At 35.5% G+C, this 23,413-nt stretch overlaps 1 protein-coding gene across 2 annotated transcripts in view; it reads left to right on the top strand.

Annotated features, from left to right (window-relative positions):
• WDR17 (WD repeat domain 17) overlaps positions 1-23,413 on the top strand; it is a 65,967-nt gene that overhangs the window by 3,055 nt on the left and 39,499 nt on the right. For both annotated transcript variants that reach the window (XM_060085961.1, XM_060085962.1), the window contains exons 2-6: positions 5,221-5,349; positions 10,398-10,581; positions 14,395-14,625; positions 18,848-19,099; positions 20,975-21,097. In XM_060085961.1, the coding sequence (XP_059941944.1) occupies positions 5,221-5,349; positions 10,398-10,581; positions 14,395-14,625; positions 18,848-19,099; positions 20,975-21,097 (919 nt within the window). The remainder of the gene's footprint in view (positions 1-5,220; positions 5,350-10,397; positions 10,582-14,394; positions 14,626-18,847; positions 19,100-20,974; positions 21,098-23,413) is intronic.

Below are 23,413 nucleotides of genomic sequence, written 5' to 3'. Positions count from 1 at the left end.
AGGCTACAAAATATTATATATATATATATAAAATGATACTTTTGAGAAAAATAATATAGAAGTTTCAAATACTAGCAGTTTAAATACATAATTCAGAATTATAGATGCAGTAGTATTCATATGTTTAATGATGCATGATTTTTTAATACCTCATTCAAAATCCTAATTTTTTAAAGAAGCTGCCATTTTGTTTTATCCTGTCTATTATTTTAATGGCTGGTTTAGACAAGTTATTCAACTCTGAATTATGAAGGATTTAAGTTGTTGGACTATAAGACTTATAAAAGCTGCTTAGGAACGTACGAAGGCATACCAAATTGTATGACAATATTGAAATGTTTATATTATCTGAAGTTAGAAACTAAAAAGAAGTAAATCAGGATAAACTGATAAAATAAAAAGTATTGGCATGGATTTAGAAGTAATTTATTTGTTTTCAATAAATAAAGAGTTAGCAGAGGGACTTTTAGTTTCCAATTTGTTATGTAGGAGCTCAGAAGTCTTCACTCTGGCCTAAAACAAAACAAAAGAATGAAAACTGAAAAATCAACAACTTTTCTTAGATTCATAAGAGAAGTGAGGTCACAAGGCAAACCGCTGCCCCATATTGGAGAGACAGACAGGCAGATACAGAGAATCACAGTGCACCAGAGCAGAAACCCACCAGCAGAAACCTCTGTGGGAACCAGAGCCAGAATGGAAAACCTGAACTGTAATTGATGAATTGCTGGAGGCTCATATATCAAGTCCGAGAGTTAAAAACTCGGGACAACCGGGGAGGTGGCGGGGAGGGAGTAATAAGGAGGCCTCCAGGCTTTTCTGAGTTTTACCTCCAGGACCTTTACCAAGTTTTCACAGTAAATATCAGAGAAAGATCCCTTCATGCTTCTGGCAAAGCGAGAGGAAAAAGAATTGTTTTGAAATATGTCAGAGCACTCTTCTTCTTAACAAGGCTGCCCATGAGGAGAAACTATTTTACCAGAGCCTGATCTGCAGAGATTATATCAGCACCTAACCTATCTGGGGGAAGGGAAAGACCCAGTCTGCCTTAGGACACTAGAAAAAGAAGAGCAAATTGAATTCAAAGTAAGCAGAATAAAAGAAATAATAAAAATTAGAGCAGAAATTAATGAAATTGAAAATAGAAAATCAATAGAGAAAACAAAACTAAAAGCTGCTTCTTTGAAAAGATCAATAAAGTTTATCAGCCTTTAACCAGGCTACTTAAGAAGAAAAAAAAGAAGAAATATATTACTAATATTAGTAGTGAAAGGAGAGGTATCACTACAGATCCTATGGACATTAAAAGGATAATAAAGGAGTACTATCAATAATTCTATGCCCACAAATTTGATAACCTAGATGAAACGGACCTATTTTTTGACTCACACAAGAATAAATAGACAATCTGTGTAGACGTGTATCTAGACCTGAATAGACCTATGTATCAACAGATGCTGAAAATCATTTGACAAAATCCAATACTCCTTCATGATGAAAACTCTCAGCAACCTAGGAATAGAGGGAAACTTCCTCAACTTGACAAAGAACATATTTATTCCTCATCTTGATAAAGAACAAAAACCCTGTAACTAACATCATACTTAATGGTGAGACACTTGAAGTTCTCCTGCTAAGATCAGGAACAAGGCAGGAATGTCTGCTCTCACCACTGCTTTCCAACACTGTACTGAAGTCCTAAGTAATGTAACTGGACAAGAAAAGGAAATAAAAGGTATACAGACTGGCATGGAAGAAATCAAAGTGTCTGTGTTCACAGATGACTTCAGTGTCTGTGTAGAAAAAAACCTCCTGGTACCAATATAGTGATTTTAGCAAGATTTTAGAACACAAGATTAATATACAAAAGTCTATCACTTTCCTGTGTACCAGCAATGAACAAGTGTAATTTGAAATTTAAAACACATTACCATTTACAATAGCACCCCAAAAATGAAATACTGAGGTTTAAATCTAACAAAATATGTATAAGATCAATATGAGAAAAACAGTGAAACTCAGACAACAGATATCAAAGAACTAAATAAATGGAGAGATATTCCATGTTCAGGGATAGAAAGAATCAATAGTGTCAAGATGTCACTTATTGCTAAAACCTGATCTATAGATGTGATAAAATCCCAACCAGAATCTCAGGAAGTTATTTTTTTTTTTTTGGATATTGACAAACTGATTCTAAAGTTTATATGGAAAGGCAAAAGACCCAAAACAGCTAACACAGTGTTGAATGAGAGTAACAAAGTCAGTGGCCTGACACTACCCAACTTCAAGGCTTACTGTGAAGCTACAGTAATAAGACAGTGTAGTATTGATAAAAGAATAGACAAATAGATCAGTGTAACAGAATAGAGAGCCCGTAAATACACCCACATAAATATAATCAACTGATCTTCAACAAAGGATCAAAGGCAATACAATGGAGAAAAGTTAGTCTTTTCAACAAATGGCGCTAGAACTGGACATCCACATGCAAAAAAATTAATCTAGACTAGACCTTACATCTTTCATAAATGGATTTTAGACCCTAAAGGTAAAACACAAAACTATTAAACTCCTAGAAGATAACATAAGAGAAACCTAGATGACCTTGGGTATGGCCATGAATTTTTAGATTCAACACCAAAGCCATGATCCATGAAGTAAATAATTGAATGCTAAACTTTATTAAATTAAAATATTCTCCTCTGTGAAAGACAGTGTCAAGAGAAAAAGAAGGCAAGCCACAGACTCGGAGAAAATATTTGCCAAAGACCATCTAATAACTGTTACCCAGAATATGTGGAGAACTCTTAAAATTCAACAAGAAAAGACAAACACCCCAATTAAAAAAAACCAAGGACCTACTGTATAGCACAGGGAACTATAGTCAATATCCTGTAATAGCCTAAAATGGAAAAGAATCTGAAAAATAATACATATATATATATGAATCACTTTTCTGTACATCTGAAACTAACACAACATTGTAAATCAACTATACTTCAATAAAAATAAAAGGGAAAAAGACTTGAAAAGACACCTCACTGAAGAAGATGACATGTAAGCTATGGAAAGATGTCCAACATCTTAAGTTATTAGGGAATTGCAAATTAAAACACCAGTGAGATCTACTACTACGTGCCTATTCGAATGGCCCATCTAAAACACTGACAACACCGAAGGATGGTGAGGATGTACAGCAGCAGGAACTCTCATTCATTGCCGGTGGGAATGCAAAATGGGGCAGACACTTTGGAAGACAGTTTGATAGTTTGTTACAGAATAAACATACCCTTACCAGGATCCAGCAATCTCTTCCTTTTCCACTCCTTCTTATTTACCTAAATGAATTGAAAAGTTATGTCCAGACAAAAACCTGCATACAGTTGTTTATAGTGGCTTTATTCATAATTGCCCAAACTTGCAAACAACCACATGTCCTTCAATAGGTGAATGGGTCAATAAACCACGGTACATCAAAACAATGGACTGTTATTCAGTGCTAAGAAGAAATGAGCTACCAAGCCATGAAAAGACACTGAATACATATTACTAAGTGTAAGAAACCGATCTGGAAAAAACACCATACTGTATGATTTCCAGCTATATTCTGGAAAAGGCAAAGCTATGGAGACAGTAAAAAGATCAATGGTTACGTGAAACTGCTTTGTATGATGCTACAGTGGTGATGCATGTCGTTATGCATTTGTCAAAACCCGTAGAATGTACAACACCAAGAGTGAACCCTAGTGGAAACTCTGGACTTTGGATGGTAATGATGTGTCAGGGTAGGTTCATCATTATAACAAATGTACCATCTGGTAGGGATGTTGATAGTGGCGGAGCTTGTGCGTGTTGGGGAACTGGGGGGCGAGTGAAAATCTCTGTAATTTCTACTCAGTTTTGCTATAAACCTCAAACTGCTCTAAAAATAAAGATTATTAATTTTTTAAAAAGTAAAGCAGAGTTAGAAGAAAGTGAAAATTAAATGACTCCATTTTGCCTGTATATTTAAATATCTTTCCCTTATGTTTCTTTTCCAAATATAAACTCAAAATTTGTTTACACACAAACATTAATAGTACTCATGCATACCAAGGATAAACTATAACAGCCTATTTAATTCACATGTGGTTGAAATAATGTATATTTTCAATGAGAAGTAATATTATCCTAACATTACTAATTGAAAAAAAGTGTATTTTTAAAATTTATCCAGATTGCTAGGAGTCTTTAGAGGAGGAAGAGAGCAGGTATTTGTAGCAGTTTCTTATACGTGTAAAAGCACCGAGAGGTTGGGAGCACCGCTTTTTTATCATGCCAGTTTTCACTGCAAATTATTTACTTTTTTGGGGAAATATATCACTAGTTCCACCCAGATAAAGGAATTTAATGGGATGAAGATAGAAATTGGAGAAGAAAGAGAAGAGGAAAAAAGAGGAGATCTTTTCAGGAAGTGGAAATATGAACTAGAAAAGATACAAAGAGGAAAGTAGCTTTATAAGTAAATGAGCTATAACGCAACTGACTCTGGGCTCGTTTACTCTGAAATCCTCTGCCCTGCCACATAAACCATTTCTATTCTGTGATTTCCAGCTTCCTTCTGTCCTGTCTTCACAATGACCACTACTGTTAACCCAGCTTGTATTCCTGCCTCGTGTACCTCGAATAGTTTCTGTGAGGACATAGAGTCAATGTGAAGACTGTGAAGTTCTGAGACAGAGGTCACAATCCTCCCAATATTGTATCGGCTCACAGCGTTTTACACTTGAATCTGCTGCCTTGAAGGAATTGCCAGTGTATAAAAATTGGTACGTTTACATCAAAATCTGGATATTTCCATTTCTTTGGGAAGTTCCAGAAATCTGGCAACATGGAGTAACCTTCTCCAGTGGTACTAGACCCTTTAGATAGGATATGCACTTTCTATTTCACTCTGGTCCCTGTCACTCCTGGTAGGATTACCAACCCTTGGTCAAATGTCAGTTGTCATTCATTTTATAATCTCTTGCTTCCTTAATTGAAATGACCTGCCTTGATGTTTGTTGACATTTGGAGATTTCAACTCCTGTTCTTTGAAAGTATACACTGAGATTGATAGTAGAAAATTTTTTCGGGTGTAAAGATGATAAGGATTGAAGAAAAGAGATGTAAAACAAAGAAGAGGAAGTTTATTGAAGAATGGAATTGACTGATATGCCTCTGAATTTGTTTTTCAAGGCAAACATGTCCCAGGTAAGACAAGTGGGACTGCTGGCTGCTGGATGTCAGCCGTGGAACAAAGATGTGTGCGTTGCCAATGGAGACAGGTTTGCGTACTGTGCTACCCTGGCCATCTATATTTATCAGGTAAAAGAATGCTGATTCTTTCCAAGTTTTCCTTTTATCAGGTAAAATTACTATTTAATTAATACTTGAAAAGCTTAATGCTATAACTTTATTGATATTGGTATTTTATTGTATATTTTGTTACCATTTATACTATGTTAGTTTTACCAGTCAAGCTTTTAGAAAATGCTCATATCATAATATTAAATTATTAGCAAATTCTTAATTGATTTAGTTATCCTATTTTGATTCTATTCATCAAAAAGAATTTCTTCATAATTAAAGGTCCTGTTTTATGAACAGTGAACAAGTAGTTCTTAATTCTTTTAAACTATATTCCCATATCAATAAATGGCATTCATTTGTCCATTTATTTCAAACCTTGCTCAGTAACATGTGATACGAGAAAATTGTCTTATCAGTTGAAGAAGTGAGTAGTCCTTTAGAGAGCCTTCTATTAAAAATAGTGCAGGTGTAACATATTTTGAGATAGTCTTGGGATAAACACCTTTATCACTACCTTTTTTCATGTGCTGGCTCCATCCAGACATCTCTTATCAGTTCCCAGTCTACACAGCCAAGGGCCTTCTGAATTTTTTCATATAGAGGTGCCATAAGCATCATAAATCCAAGTCCAATTTTTCTTCTTAAACCTGGAGCCAGTATTTCAGTGTCACCCACTAGCCATTAGTCTAAACTACAGATGTGAGAGTTATCACTGACTCCCTCTTCTACTCACGTCCTACACCCTAGGTCACCAGGACTGGTTCTGGTATTTTCTACCTCTTACTCCCTTCTTCATATCCTTCTCACCTAAACTATTATAATAGTTTCTTAATATTCTCTTTGCCTCTATCTTGACTCCCTCTAGTTTATCCTTCAGTGTAATCAATCACCTATAATATGCAGATCTAAAATTTCCAATCTTCAGTCGCTCTTCATTCCTTAATATTAGCATCCAACCTCATCATATGACATCCTTTCATGATCTTCCTGTCTCCGTCTCCCTGTCACCTTGTGCTCCAGACACTGAGATCATCGCCTTTTCCAAAACTACTCAGACTCTTTTGTATCTTGCCTGTGCTTGCACTAATTTTTCAGTTTGCCCACATTGCCTGTTCAGAGACGTTTTCTCGTCTTTCATATGTCAGCTCAAATGTATAAGCTCTTTTCTACATTCTGCTTTTTCCTCTTTCTAGTGAAGGACCTTATGGAATGGATTGCATCTCTACATGCTTCCATTGACCAAAATGAGCCTTGCTCATCTTTGAATTCTCAAGTTACTGCACACTCTCTGGCACTTAGTAACCACTTATTAAATGTTTCTTGAATTTTTTTTATCTTGAAATACCAACTCATTTCAGTTAAGAGTGAAAAAAAATTATTGCTTTATTCTGGAGTAAAAATTCCTTTAAATTGCTAATAGTGTTGTAGTTTATTGAAAATTTAAGAAATAATAGCATTAATCTATAAACCAATTAAGTTTCTACAATGCTAAGATTTTACGTAGTCCATTTCTCAAGATTGAGGAAATATCTAGCAATCAAAATGCAATTTCAATATAACTCACATTTTGTTTTCACTTCCTGTTCCCCAGAAGACAGGAGCAAACCTTCTAAATGCCCCTTTTATTTTGCCACCTACCTCTTTACCACCCTGTGTGTGTTGCTAAGCTTCCTCTTAAGAAATTTCTCCCTTAATCTTTGGTCCCTATTGTCTTGTCTTTTACTTCCTCCTAAAGAAGAAGAATTTATCAGGCAGGGAAAACTATTCCTCTAAGGAGTCAGGAAGGTAAGAAAGTGGATGAAGGCAAAACTTAATTTTTTTTATGTTTGCATATATCTTGTTTAATGATGACATTTTATGACTTGAGTATTTAGGAAGATTAAACTAAAAGTATTAATCTAAAAAACCTATGAAGAAAGTTTGCGTATTATTATTATTATTTTTTTTTTGCGGTATGCGGGCCTCTCACTGCTGTGGCCTCTCCCGTTGCGGAGCACAGGCTCCGGATGCGCAGGCTCAGTGGCCATGGCTCACGGGCCCAGCCGCTCTGCGGCATGTGGGATCTTCCCAGACCGGGGCACGAACCCGTGTCCCCTGCATTGGCAGGCGGACTCTCAACCACTGTGCCACCAGGGAAGCCCTGTCTAACTTATATAGCAGTTTTTTTCTATTAGATTCATTAGACACATTCACAATATCTACAATAGGTAACCTAAATCCCTGAATACTTTAAAACTTACAAACCTATGCATCCCTAAATGTACAGAAAATGCATTTATACCTTTAAACAGCCCAACTTAAAGTCACTATAGTTGTAACACTAATCAGATGAAAGCTCCATTGGTACTGAGTCATCTTTAATAGTATTTTCTCCAAGAGTTGTTCAGGCATAGATGAAGTTCAAGTAGTAAAAAAAAATACAGGCGTTATATAGGGTAACGCCTTAGGAAATAATTAGATCATTAGTCAAATTTTTATATATGAGATATTTGCTACAGCATTTTCTGTGATAGCAAAAGTTAAAAGTTGTTTAAATGTTAAACAGTAGCACAACAGCTCATTCTTTCAACAATATTAACAGAATCTCTTCTATTGGCCAAGCATTCCTAGGCACTAGGAATGCAACTAGAACAAACCAGGCAAATTCTTCTCCCGGAATTCATAGTCTTAGGAAGGATGGAGGCAGGGAGAGATAATAAACAAATGAGTAAACAAATGAATAAATACAAGCTTTAGGAAGAAATGTGTTCCATAAAGATGTAAAACAGATAATAAGATAATCATTGACACCAAAAGCAAAGGCAACAAAAGCAAAAATCAACAAGAAGGAGTACATCAGACTAAGTAGTTTCTGCACAGCAAAGGAAACAAAATGAGAAGGCATCCTACTGAATGGGAGAAAATATTTGCAAATCATATATACGATAAGGGATTAATATCCAAAATCTGTGAAGGACTCATACAACTCAACAGAAAAAAACCAAATGTTCAGAGGACCTGAATAGACAGTTTTCCTAAGAAGGCATACAGATGGCCAACAGGTACGTGAAAAGGTACTCAACTTCACTCATCATGAGGGGAAAGCAAATCAAAACCACAATGAGGTATCACCTCACACCTATTAGAATGGCTGTTATTTAAGAGACAAGCAATAACAAGGGTTGGTGAGGATGTGGAGAAAAAGGAACCCTTGTGCGCTGTTGGTGGGAATGTAGATTGGTGCAGCTACTATGGAAAACAGTATGAAAAATTTCCCCAAAATTAAAAATAGAACTACTATATGATGCAGCAATTCCACTTCTAGGTACTTATCCAAAGGAAACCAAAACAATAACTTGAAAAGATACATGCACCTCCATGTTCATTGCAGCACTGTTTACAATAGCCAAGACATGGAAGCAACCTACATGTTCATCAGTGATGAATGGATAAAGAAGATGTGGTATGTGTACACACACACACACACACACACACATACACACACACACGGATATTATTCAGCCATAAAGAAAGGAGGAAGTTTTACCACTTGTGACAACATGGAGGAACCTTGAAGGAATTCTACTAACTGAAATAAGTCAGATAGAGAAAAACAAATACCAAATGATCTCACTCTTCTGTGGAATCTGAAACACAAAACAAAACACCACACTCACAGATACAGAGAACAGATTGGTGGCTGCCAGAGGTGGGGAGTGAGGGAGGGCAGAATTGGTGAAGGTGGTCGAAATGTACAAACTTCCAGCTATAAACCAAATATATCATAGGGATGTAAGGTACAGGATGGTGAGTATAATTAACAACACTGTATTGTATATTTTAAGTTGCTAAGAAAGTTGATTTTAAAAGTATCGCAAAAAAAATTTGCAACTGTGTGTGGTGATGGGGGTTAACTAGACTTACTGTGGTGATTATTTTGCAATATGTATAAATATTGAATTATTATGTTGTACACATGAAACTAATAGAATGTTATATGTGAATTATACCTCAGTTTTAAAAAAAGATAGTGAAAGTCATGAGACAGGTTCTGGGGAGGAATATGAATTTATTTAGCTACCGTGGTCAGAAAACACCTCTCTAAAGTGGAGTTTTTGAACTGAGACCCAAACAGGAGAATGAAAAACCATGAGCAAATCAGTGAGGAGAGCATTCGAGGCCAAGGGAACAGCAAGCATAAGCCCTAAAGCAGAAATGATTTTGCTGTATTAGAGGAGCAAGGATGTTGGAGTGACCAGGGAAGAGCATGAAACCAAATGAGACTGGCCCGAAAGCAGAGGTTCATGATGCTGGGCGTTGAAGGCCGTGTTAGCAGTTAGGATTTTACTGCAAGTATACGGTTCAAGAAAGGTTGGTGTAGTTAATAGTTAATATGATAATGATTTGAAAAACTCTTATATAAAACTGTGAAAGGTTGGTTATGTGTTAAATGGAAAAACCAGGTTCAACAAAATGACATATACAGTGTATACATCTCAAACATGTTAAAAGTGATAGAAAGATGAATTGATCCACTAATTAATGGCACATTTACAAAGGAAATAGGAAAACTAGGCTATTCCTTTTGTCCACTTACGTATAAAAACACAACATAATGACCCTTCCAAAAAACAATAACATAAAACAGGTCCAAATGATACCATGTAGTAATGAGCAACTGGCTTATTTAACCTACATTTTTTTGACTCAAATATAAGTTAAAAATTTGCAGAAAAAATATTTTAAGAACCAGGTGTTTTTCCCTCATAAATAGAGAGAGCTATGGAAAATAAGTCTCTGAATTATTATGCATATTTAAATGTACAACATTTATTGTTACTTCTTTTTCAAATTGGTATGTTTAATTTCAATTCTCTTTTATTTTTTTGAAAAATGATTTCTTTCAGCTAATTGAATACATTTGAATTCACTTGAAAATAGACCAAGGCTTGAATTATGTTCATATCTTGTTATTAGGTGTACTGATTTTCATGTATGTAGCTTTTTAAAAATAATGTGATTATTAATGGAAAGTGTATTACATAGAAAGAAGCACTGACATGTTTTATTTATATATTTTTTAGTTGGATCACCGTTATAATGAATTCAAACTTCACTCAATTATGTCTGAACATAAAAAAACAATCACAGCTATCTCTTGGTGTCCACATAACCCTGATCTGTTTGCAAGTGGCAGTACCGATAATTTAGTGATCATTTGGAATGTTGCAGAGCAAAAAGTCATTGCTAAACTCGACAATACAAAAGGTATACCTATAACTGGGATTTATTTTAGTGAATGAAAATAAATAGAATGTTACATGTGAGTTATACCTCAGTTTTTTTTTCTATTATTTCAATAAGCAAAATATTTTATTTCAATTAGCTCAAGTTTTAAAGTAGTGTTTTTCAAGCTTTCTAATGGTAATCTATATAAGAAACACATTTCACATCATGACTCATTATTGTGTATGTGCATGTGTACAAAACTGAAACAAAATTTCATGAAATTATCAGACTTAGTACACTGATCAATTAAAAAACATAGTCAACACCAAATAACTTTATTAATATTTAAATATAATATTAAAAAATTCCAAAATAAATATAAAATTAATAATTAGATACAATTTTCTCAATGAGACAATTGGCCTTGCTTGAAACATACAAAGACAATATTATGCATGTAGTCACTGCTCTGCTGAGTTGACTTCTTTCCTGTATTTTTAGGTCAAAGTAGAAAGTTCTAGTTTATGTAAATAGATCTTTGTGAATGGCATAATATCATTACTTTCTTTCTACCTAGCATCTTACCCCATAATGATGATGAAGTTAAATAATCATTTTTCTGTGTTAAATGTCATAATAATTCAGTTCTCTTTTTGAGCGCTGAGTGTAGCTCAATTACCGATTATGTTTTTGAAAGCTACTGCTGGATATATTTTCCATATTCAGCCTTTTCTCTAAAAAGTACTGGTTGTAACTTTGAGATAGTAAACTGAGATGTGACAGTGTCACAAACTTTACTTTTCACAGAGTTTCTTTATAATATTCTTTTCAGTGTGTAACAACAATATTGAGAAGTCATAGGCAATTGTATTTAAATCTTGCTTCCAATATAACAATAATGATGCCTTTTGGAAGCTTTGGATATGTTCGACATAGATTGAGTATGGCTTTTCCCTTGTCTTTCCAAATTTAGGTCGTTAGGAATGCTGAAAACACCAGAAAAATACACCAATTTTGTTATGTAACTTTCGTCCTAAAAAATATTTTCAGCTATGAAAATGAGCATCTCCTTCCCAGGTTCATATACACTGCTTATTATTTTCACTTGCAGCGACCAGTGAATTTCAGTATTAGACAGTGAGTAGTTTGCTTCAATCTCTGAGAAAAATCTTTTCAAAAGTCATCTATTCAGTGAGCTTCCATTAATGTAAGTAACAGTTTTCCTTAAGGTTTTCAATACTCCAATGAGAAAAAGCCAAATTAGGTTTGGTGCAAAGCTTTGTGGTGTATAAACAGTGATTAATAGCCTCAATCAAGATTTCATGTTTTTCTGGTCAAAGCCATTTCTCCACCAATCACAGATCCTACGGTTTTACCAGTATTGTTTATATTGATCTACAGTGCACTTTCCCAATACTTTAAATACAGCTTTGTGTGAGATTAATTTTAAATAACACAATAAATACTCCTTAAAATTCTTTCCATATTTTATGTGACATAAACTAAAAATGTTATACAATGCCATTGTGCTTATAAAGTTGTCACACAAAATCTATACTAGACTATAACTGCATAATAACATTTTCTAAATGTTATGCAGGACAGATTAGACAGCATATTATGGTATCATTACCTAGTTTGTCCACTGATCTGTCATCAAACACCATATGCATCACATCCATTCATTGTGGAAGAGGTTTTTGTTCAGCTGTGTGCACCATAGCTTCCTTTGCCACTGAATATGCAATTAAATAAGACTTTTTCATTAACATGTGTAGAATGATTAAATAATTGTGGTAACAATTTGATCAATTTTATATATTTTTCCTTTTTCTGAAAAATTTCAGAGTAAATTCCTCATGTTGTTTTCAAAGATCTTAATTTGAAGATTGAAAGTTTTGATATTTGCAAAAATTATGAATATTTTTGGTCATTTTTATTTAAAATAATCCCCTTTGAAATGGTGTAGACTCCTTTTTTTCTTTTCAGAATCCAGTTTAAACAGAGTAGAAGTTTGCATTGTCAACTTAAAAAAAAAAAAAATTAGAACTTCCACATCCGGCTGTTGAACTTGAACATGCCTCTGTATTCTTTTTACTTCATCATTCTTTTTTCTTAATATTAAAAATGTCACTTAAAAGAAAATGAGTATTACTTTGTTTAAATGTAAAAGGTTAAAAAATTGTCACCAACCTGAAAAATGTCACACTTAATAATACACTTTCAGAAAAAAAAAACAAACTGTTAACAGTGGAGAATAATACTACCTGCCTATCTCAGAATATTGTTGGAAGAATTAAATGAGAGGATATTTGTAGAGCTCTTAGAAGTGCTTGCGTGTGACAAGCCAGTATAGCAGTGTTTTCTATTATAACTACATGACATCGTTTCTGGTCCTTTCTCTTCCTTGCTGTGCTTCTCAAAACACACATTCCGAGAGCCATCATTCCAGTGGCTTCCTTCAAGCGGACTGTGGTGGTTTGACCCACACAGCATGCCTTATCCCTTATTGGGGAAATTCTACTTCTGTTAATGTATCCGAAAACCAAACAGCTTTTTTATTGGCCTTATTTATGTACTCATTCATTTATTCAGTGAGTATTTATGGAGTTCCCATTGTATGTCAAGCCCTGAAACAGTTTTTTTTTCCTCTCTTTTTTTTTAACATCTTTATCGGAGTATAATTGCTTTACAGTGGTGTGTTTGTTTCTGCTTTATAACCAAGTGAATCAGCTTTAGCTTCTGCCTCTTGGCACATTGTAGGCTGCTGACACAAATTGAATTTATGGTCAATGAACAACTTTCAACTCTGTGTCTTTGTTCATAGCATTTCCTCTTCCTGGGAAATACTTCTTGACCCACGTATTGAAACTCTGCTGTTCCTTCAAGGTGTAATTCAAATCCAGTTTCTTTCCAGGGCAGTAGCCCAAACAGTCAGAAACCCTTATACACATAAAAATCATTTGGAGAACCTTGTTAAAAATAGATTCCTGGGCCCTAACTCCACACGATCTGATATGCATATTCAGTTTGATGATTCCGATTCTATGTCGGGAGATTCACAATCTGTCTCCTGAGTCATAAATTTACCATAACATTTATTTCATCTCATTTATTTGATCACAATAACAGGAGATTAACAGTTAAGTTTCGTATTTTGTCTTTTAGTTTAAAAAGGATTTTTACATACATCATTATTTTTTCTTGCCCTAACTTTCATGTGAAACAGGTGGTCAGCTGTTTTTAGTCATGTCTATTTTATGTGAGGAAACAGGTTTACAGAGAGGTAAAGTGGCTTGTTTAGATCATTCGAGGCAAAACTAAGACTTAAATCCAACTCCTGATAAGAAGTAGTTTGTAGTGTTAATTTTGTTGTTATTAAATCCTTTTAGTAGCATGCAACTTTTCATAAAAGTAATCCTTATCTCCCCAAGTTATACTTAAGATCCTTTAAAGCAGGAATTGTCTCCTATATTAACTTGTATACCTAGAACGCCTAAAGCAGGTCTTATACACAAAAACTCAGTAAGAATTTATTGCTTTAATATATAGTTTTCTGAAAGAAAGAAAGAACTCTATACATTTCTTTGAGTATGTGAAGCATATGATCATATTAGTAGTTTTAAACCAGAAACTAGGTACTTTTTCATCATAGAAGTACCCTGCATACATTCCCTGCAGTCTTTAGGGTTACTTTATAAATCAAATTTCCAAGTAAGAAGGTAATATTTTTTAATAATGAACACAGTCTTGTATTTTAGTTGTTTTAGAAAGGTAGGATGCAAATAACATTTAACAGTACGATCTTATGCCATGTTTCTCTACTGTGTATTTGTATTTAATTTATTCCAGGGACGCCTGCCTCTCTCAGCTGGTGCTGGAATGCAGATGACACAGTGGCGTTTGCTTCCCAGAGAGGCCCACTGTTCATCTGGACCATCTCAGGACCAGACAGTGGCGTGACTGTGCACAAAGAAGCCCATAGCTTCCTGTCTGATATCTGTATATTCAGATGGCATACCCAAAAAAAGGGGAAAGTTGTCTTTGGTCATATTGATGGAAGTCTATCAATTTTTCAACCAGGTAAGAATTTTACTAGTCAGGTCTCTTAAATTTTATTTTTCTCAGCATATATAATTTCTTATTTACACAGCATAGAAAGTTAACAGTATTTTAATTTTAAAATAATAGTTGTGCAAATATTATCCAGCACTATGCCAATTCCAAGTAACCATTGGAAATAAATCTTATTTGTAAGACATCATAGTATATTTAACTCAGCTCTGCAGATTTTACTTTGAGTTAACCCCTGTCAGGCATTTGTCCTGCATTTTTACTTTTTAAAGTCAGTTGTTTCATTCTGCACATTTACTAAGAAAATGGCCTGAATGACAAAGGACCTACAGCTGGATTATATAATAACTTACTAATACTACTCAAAAGTATTTTCCCACCTGATTCTGTAATACCATTTAGTTGTCACAGCTCCTTAGCAAAGAGTTTGAACTTGGGATAAAAAGGAAAAATAACTCCTTGTAGCCCGATTAGTTAATTAACATGGCTCAGTGGAAAGGTCTGAGAAATTAGTTTATGTTTATTTTTTAAATTTAAACAATAACAAAATATATAATAAAAATTGAAAAATTAGATGAACAGTTCTCCACTTATAAGTAAGCACTGCTGACATTTGAAAGATGTGCTTTTAGCCATCTGGTATCTCTGTTGATGGATGTGACTCCTGGTTCACTAGGTAGATGGATGAAAGTGCTGTTTCAGGATTAGAATAACTACTTTCACAAGGCATATTACATTCAACTTATCTGAAATTAATAGAAGAAAGAAGAAATTGAAATTGAACAGAAGAAACAGTGAACATCCAAATAAATCTTTTCTTTCTTAATTTTTTTAACACTTTATTTTTTATTTTTATTTTATATTATTTTTTTCACATCTTTATTGGAGTATAATTGCTTTACAATGGTGTGTTAGTTTCTGCTTTATAACAAAGTGAATCAGAATACATATGTTCCCATATCTCCTCCCTCTTGCGTCTCCCTCCCTCCCACCCTCCCTATCCCACCCCTCTAGGTGGTCACAAAGCACCGAGCTGATCTCCCTGTGCTATGCGGCTGCTTCCCACTAGCTATCTATTTTACGCTTGGTAGTGTACATATGTCCATGCCACTCTTTCACTTCATCCCAGCTTACCCTTCCCCCTCCCCATATCCTCAAGTCCATTCTCTAGTAGGTCTGTGTCTTTATTCCCGTCTTACCCCTAGGTTCTTCATGACATTTATTTTTTCTTAGATTCCATATATATGTGTTAGCATACGGTATTTGTTTTTCTCTTACTGACTTACTTCACTCTGCATGACAGACTCTAGGTCCATCCACCTCACTACAAATAATTCAGTTTCATTTCTTTTTATGGCTGAGTAATATTCCATTATATATATATGTGCCACATCATCTTTATCCATCGGACCATTTTATTTCAAATCCTTTTATTTTTTGGTGGTACACGGGCCTCTCACTGTTGTGGCCTCTCCCGTTGCGGAGCACAGGCTCCGGACGCGCAGGCTCAGCGGCCATGGCTCAAGGGCCCAGCTGCTCCGCGGTATGTGGGACCTTCCCGGACCGGGGCACGAACCCGAGTCCCCTGCATCGGCAGGTGGACTCTCAACCACTGCGCCACCAGGAAAGCCCTTTAAATACATTTTAAAGAAGATCTATTATATACATTTTTAAGAAAGGTGAGAATAACTGTCTGTGTGCTTCTTTACACCTCCCCTCTGTGCTCCTTGTACACATCCGCTTGCCCCTTCTGGTTGCACTGATTTAACACGGGGAAAGTGTCATCTGTTTAGAGTAGAATGGGGAGGGACCAGTTCTTTGCTTCCTTTGGATTTGTCATCTCAAGTGCCCTCACCCAATCTGTTCCATTCTCTGCATTGGGAGCAGATTCTGGTTATAGTTGGTCCCTGAGGCTCACAGTTAAGTGACATAATTTGCAGACTTGCTCTGTGCCAATCAGGTAAATACCACTTCCTCTCCCTCCTCTATTCTTCATCCTCCTCAGCACCTGGGAGGTGATTTTGGGACAGTAAAGACCTGCCCTGTGAGCAGGTCCTGCCCTCCTCCTCTTGCCTCTCTGCCCTCTGGGGTGTATGTAGGGACACTCCCCATATCTCCCTCTGGCTGGCCCACACCCAGAGATTTCATGGGGATCGTTACACTTGCATCTTGCAGAATCTGTGCTGCCTGAGTTCAGAGGAGAATAGTGGAGATGTGCCCTTATTCTGGTCCATATTTCATTTTGGGTATTTTTCATATTTTGTAATTTGTCATTGTGACCATCTCCTTTTTCATTGACTAGGGCTTTCTTTTCTTGCTTTATTGCTGTTATTGGGCGTTTTTGAAGGTTTTAATCTGTTAAGACATTGAGACATAGTATTATGTGTCTAAGCTCTGAAACACTGAGACGTTATATGCTTATTTTGGCATAGAAAGGATAGGCAGGAAAATAAGGCCTCCTGCACTTTTCTGTTTAGGTTTATGTGAGGGTAGAAAGTATAATATTTCAACAGTCTGGCCTGTGTGACTTCCAGAAGAAGCCACTGTTTTCCCATAACTCAATCACCCGGCTGTTAACCAAAGTAATTTGGGCATCTGTGCCCGCATCATCAAGTGCTATTTTTCTGGATCCACCCATGTATTAGTTTGATAGGGCTGCCCCGACAAAGTACCACAAACTGGAGGGCTTAGAACAACAGAATTTTTTTTGTCTTATTGAGATAGAACTGGCATACATCACTGCATGAGTTTAATGTGTACAGCATGACGGTTTGATTTACAAATCTTGTGAAAAGATTCCCATAATAAGCTTAGTGAGCATCGTCATCTCATACAGATACAATAGAAGGAAAAAGAAAATAATAAATTTTTTCCTTGTGATGAGAACTCTTAGAAAATTTATCATCTTACAATTCTAGAGGCCAAAAGTACAAAATCAAGGTGTCTGGCAAGGCCCTCTGCAGGCTCCAGGGAAGGATCTGTTCCAGGCCTCTCTCTTAGCTTCTGGTGGTTCCTTACCTTGGGGTAGCATAATGCCAGTCTCCCCAGGGCATTCCTCCTGCGTACGTGTGTCTCTGTGTCCAAATTCCCCCCCCCCCCGCTTTTTTTTTTTGCGGTACGCGGGCCTCTCACTGCTGTGGCCTCTCCCGTTGCGGAGCACAGGCTCCGGACGCGCAGGCTCAGCCGCCATGGCTCACGGGCCCAGCCGCTCCGCGGCATGTGGGATCTTCCCGGACTGGGGTATGAACCCGTGTCCCCTGCATCGGCAGGTGGACTCTCAACCACTGCGCCACCAGGGAAGCCCAATAGTGTTATTTTTAAAATAAAAACTTCTTCAAAGTTTACAGTACTTAGGAATAATTGGTACTTCTGTTAAGGTTGTAATCTGTAAACTTAGTGTTTCACTGCCTTTCTTTTGTGAATGAGAGAACTGTTTAATTGGAGTCCCCTTTGGTGCGTTAGCAAAGGCCTTTTTTTCTGTATCGCCAGTGTGTATATATTTTGGAAGAAATAAGAGGATTGTTTGCTGATCCTTTTCATCACTTACTTCACTTGTTTCACCTCCCTGTTTTTCTGGCTGCCTCTTTGTTCTGGTAGCCAGGAGTGAATTATGGTATGACAAGTGATAGGATGAATGAGGTCGGATGACAATAAACATTGGTATGCTGTTTATCGTATGCCCCACTGTTCGAAGCACTTCAAGCACCTAACTCGTTTACTCTTAAAAAAACAAACAAACTCTGGTATCGTTCTGTTCTCCACTGTAAAATAAAAAACTGAGCGCACAGAGATTAAGTATCTTGGGACTAGGATCTGGACCCAGGCAGCCTTCCAAAGTCTGTGCTTTTAGTCAGAACACGATGTTCTTCACTTCGGTAAACACTTCCCTATTCCTATGCTGTTGTAACTCAGTGAAACTGTAGTTGATGACAAGATGATGTATATTATTTTCCTACGTCTTTTTCTTACAGCTTTTCAGTAACAAATAGAAAAACATACAGGGTACTGGGGATTGCCAAAGCAAAGCAGTCCAGTACGACTTTCATCCTTAGGACAAACTCTAATTCCCCTGCATTCCCTTGTCAGTTATGACTTCTGCATAGAAATGCCAGACTTGTATTCCCAGGAGTCTCAGAGATCACTGGTATGCAAGGAGAAAGTTCATGTGATCTCAATGATTAATCTTATTTTGGAAATTTTGTTGAAAATCATGCTCTTTACATTTTAATAGGTAATAAAAGTCAGAAGCATGTTATGAGACCTGAATCTCTTGAAGGGACCGACGAGGAGGATCCCGTTACAGCCCTGGAATGGGACCCACTGTCTACTGATTACCTCCTAGTGGCTAATTTGCATCGTGGAATTCGCCTAATAGATTCGGAATCACTTTGTTGCATAACAACATTTAATTTTCCCAGTGCAGTAGCTTCTGTGCAATGCTTGGCCTGGGTTCCCAGTGCTCCTGGCATGTTTATAACTGGAGGTAACTTTACCCTACTCCCAGAGGTTTAAATATGTGTATATTCTTTAATTGAATCAGGGAAATTGTACTTTTATTGGTTAATTTTGTGTAAAACTTATTAATATCTCAAACATTATTATTATAGTAAATACCTCGCTTACTTTTATTTATACAGTGCATCATTAACACAATGACAAATAAAAATGAAAAGAAGGCCCAGTTTTCCAGGTTTCTGGTAACATTGGAATATGTCATATATGTACACACATGTGTGCATGTCTGTGTTTGTGTGTATACAAAAGACAAAGGCAGTTCTATTTCAGCCATGGCAGGGTGACAGTAAAAATACTGGCTAGAAAAACAGGTTATCTGGATGAAGAGTCTGTGAGCCTCACTCAGGATTTTGACAGTCATGATTTCCTAATCATAAGAGAATTAGCAAAACTAAGAAGTGATGGGGAATGGGAAGGTGGGGAATTTAAAATAGTAATTAGGAATCAAATGACTCTACTTTGGCCGTTTACTTAGCTTCAGAGAGAGAGCGGTCTCTGGAGACAGCACTTTCAGCTGCTGTGTAAACACTTCCCATATTTGCTAAGTGTAAAATGAAAGACAAAGAGTCTATCTTTTCAACATTTTTAAAGAAGTCTTTACTTCTTTAAGCAGTTAAACTGCACATAGGAGTAGATGGATTCTTATTGGTGTATCTTCATTGCCTTTAATTTCACAGGATATAATTAATGATAGATACATATTCATAATAATATATCTATTATTATTATTATCATTATTATTGACCTGAGATTCACATACCATAAAAACTCACTGTGTACACTTAAAGTGTACAGTGTAGTGGTTTCTGTGTCCAGAGTTCCACGACCATTAGCATCATTGAACTCCAGAGCGTTTCCTCATCCCCCTAATAAACCCTGTACCCATCCGCGAGTCACTCTTCATTACACCCTCTACACCCCTTAGTCACTCGTGTGTGTACATAAACCACTAATCTGCTTTCTCTTTTGGTGGATTTGCCTGTTCTGGACGTTTCATAGAAGCAGAGTCATTCAACATGTGGCCTTTTATGTCTGGCTTCTTTGACTTCACATACAGTTTTCAAGGTTCATCCATGATGTAGCATGGATGAGTATTTCATTCCTTTTTATAGATGAATAATATTCCATTATATGGATATGCCAGGTTTTGTTTATCCATTTATCAGCTGATAGACATTTAGCTTGTTTCCACTTTTGTGTGGGTATGAATGCTGCTGTGAACATTTGTGTGCAGGCTTTATGGGGACACATGTCTGTAATTCGGTTGGGTGTATATGCAGGAGTGCAATTTTTGGGTCATATGGTGACTCTGCGTTTAATCATTTGAGGAACTGCCAGACTGTTTCCAGAGTAGCTTATTAAGGTAGGATTTTTCAAAGGAGGGGGCTTTCTAATGAATCTTCAGGTATATCAGGCAGTCTTTGGCTGCAAGTGAGCAAGGAAGCAGTTTACAAACATTTCGAAAGGTGAAGGATTACTTAATGGTAGAGGTGGAAAGTTTTCTGTGGCTGGCTTTCCTAGAGCAAGTGTGTCCCTGGGGTGCTTTTTTGTGGTCACATTGTCATAATGATCTTTGTCGGGGAAGCTCCCAAGGCAGGCAGTCTCTCACCCAAGAAAGGGATTTGGAACAGAAAAAAAAAAGGCAAAACGTGCCAAAAATGGAAAGGATGAATATAACTTCGGCTGTTTCTTTGTATTATGATATAATATTACTGTGTGAAGAATGTCAGTAAGTGGTGCTAAAAATCTGGCAAGTTGAAATTTTGTTATTACTTTTATATCTAGGCATTTTATGTTTCAAATAAAATTTGTTAATATAATGCTTTTTTCTTGATCTGACTAGATTCTCAAGTGGGTGTTTTGCGCGTTTGGAATGTTTCTAGAGCAACACCTGTTGATAATTTTAAATTAAAGAAAACAGGGTTTCACTGCTTACATGTACTGAATTCTCCTCCAAGGAAGAAATGTAAGTAAAAATATCAAAATTTGATATTTTAAAATATCGTACTTGCTGCTATCCAATAAAATGAGTGATATAATGATATAAACGTATCAAATACTGCTACTGAAAAGCAAATTTAAAAAAATAGCCTTTGACAATATACGTGCTAAAGGTACCATCAAAGCCACACAACATCTAATATTGCTAAATTGAAAATATTTAGAGCAAAGTTACATTTAAAAATGCTATTAAATGAGGATATTAAGATAATCTCAAATCTACATGGGGAAAATGAAACAATGATATTGATGAAAATGAAAAATATCAAGAGTGATGGGATTAAATAAAATTGGTCTGAACTAGGGGACTTTGTTTTAAACATGACTCTTTTACAATCTATATGGTTTATAGCAAAGTTAAAATAACCTAAACATTGGAAATGTAGGATCTAGAATATATATTCCATGTTTGAATGCATTGCATGTTTGTCGCAGGATTGGTAGTTAGTATTATAGATGTTCTTCATTTATTTTTGTGTTTTTTTTCTAATTACCTTTTATTACTTCTATGATTAAGAAAAAATTATGAAATACATTTAAGGTATAAAAGAAAAATCTGAAGTATGGAGGGGAGGTTTAGAATTAGAATTTTTCCTAAATATGAGGGAAAAGAAATTGACTTCCTATTTAAGTCAACTGGTTACTCTGCATGGTTGGTAGTGTTTCTTTTATTTCTGTGTGGATCATAAAAAAACTTGAGGAAAAGAGTTTAGTGCTGGAACAACCTAGAGTTATTGATTCCTCCTTACTCACTACTGTCTATGATATACTAAATAATTAGTGAGGCCTGTTCAAAATAATGTTGTTTTGGTTAGCAAATTTAGTATCTAATTTTGTGGGCAATGGCGAGTAGTAGAAAATCTCTGTATTTGAACCTCCAGTCTTTTCACAAATTTAAGTTTTTCCTAATACTTCTAAATCCTGGAAACTGGAGGGTCTAGAAGCATTAGGACTGGAGAAGTATTGATAGTATGCTGGGGACTGGCATATTGTTTATGTATCCTGCATTTTTTGGAACTATTTTTTTCTTTGTTTATTTGCTGTGAACACCCATCTCGTAAGATGACTGAAATATCGTAGGTTCTTTTCTTCCTTATTTTTTTCTTATTGCAAAAGTGGTCCAGGCCCATTAGAGAAAAATCAGGAAATATAAAGAAGCACATACTGATTTTGTCATTTTTCAGTCATCCCTTTCAGGTTGTTGATAGTTAGTTTTTTCTCCCAATTTTTTAATGTAACAGAAAGTGTGGAGTAAGAAAAATTATGTAAAAATGAAAAACTTTAAATGTAGACATAATCATCAAATTCTGGGAAAAAAGATGAATTATGGATAGATAGGAGCATAAAGGGTATCAAAGCCACCTATAATATCAACAAATTAAAATATTAGAAAACAGTCATGGATTATATTAATTTTAACCAAACTTTCAGCAAAATTTCGTTGAACCGAATGCTTCTTTTGTTATTAATGGTTCATTCTCGTTTGGACTGCCTGTCGTTCTCTGATTCTACGAAATGAGTATTATCCTAATGAACGCAATAAGGAAGACTTTATTATATTTGAATCAAAAAAGACAATATTCTGGGAAGTATTTATATACCAGTGTGTAATTAATCTAGATTGGTCTAATAATTTATGGTGGTATCATTATTTTGAATTATATTTACAAGAGTATATTTATGTTCTAAGGAAAAGCTTTTTTGAAAGAAGACAAAATATGTGATAAAGAATACAAAGAAAATAACTGAACAAGGCGACATTTATGTAATTGAAAGTTGGAGAATTGAAAGTCTATGAACAGTAAAAATTGAGGAAGAAGAGAGAAATTAAGATGCAAATGTATATCAGACAGTTGTAATTCTTAATTTGGGTGCTAAATTAAAGTGAATTATAAATAATCTCAAAAATAATTATTTTCATTGGATTGAAAATTAGTGGAAGAGAGTTATTAGTTTTAAAAGAAAAAAGTTCACATGTGTGTGTGTTTGCTTATATAGAGGAAGAAGTAAGTTATTACATCCGCACTTTGAAAGAAAATTTTAATTCAGAAATAATCGTACTGTGCTTTAATTTATGGGACAATAAGAAACCAAATATTCATCACATATTGTGATTCCTCAGAAACTAATTTTCATTCATTTTGCACCCCTTGCACTTCTATACACCTCTTTTCAAAATAATATCCCATTTTGTGTATATAAATATATAATATGGGAAATGCTGCTAAAGTACTCCTGTGGCAGAAAATCTGATCATTGCTTAAGAGTTTACTGATATAAA

This window comes from Mesoplodon densirostris, chromosome 20 (genome assembly GCF_025265405.1).
Source record: "Mesoplodon densirostris isolate mMesDen1 chromosome 20, mMesDen1 primary haplotype, whole genome shotgun sequence".
Classification (NCBI taxonomy): Eukaryota; Metazoa; Chordata; class Mammalia; order Artiodactyla; family Ziphiidae; genus Mesoplodon; species Mesoplodon densirostris.
This window is presented reverse-complemented; position numbering and strand designations above follow the sequence as displayed.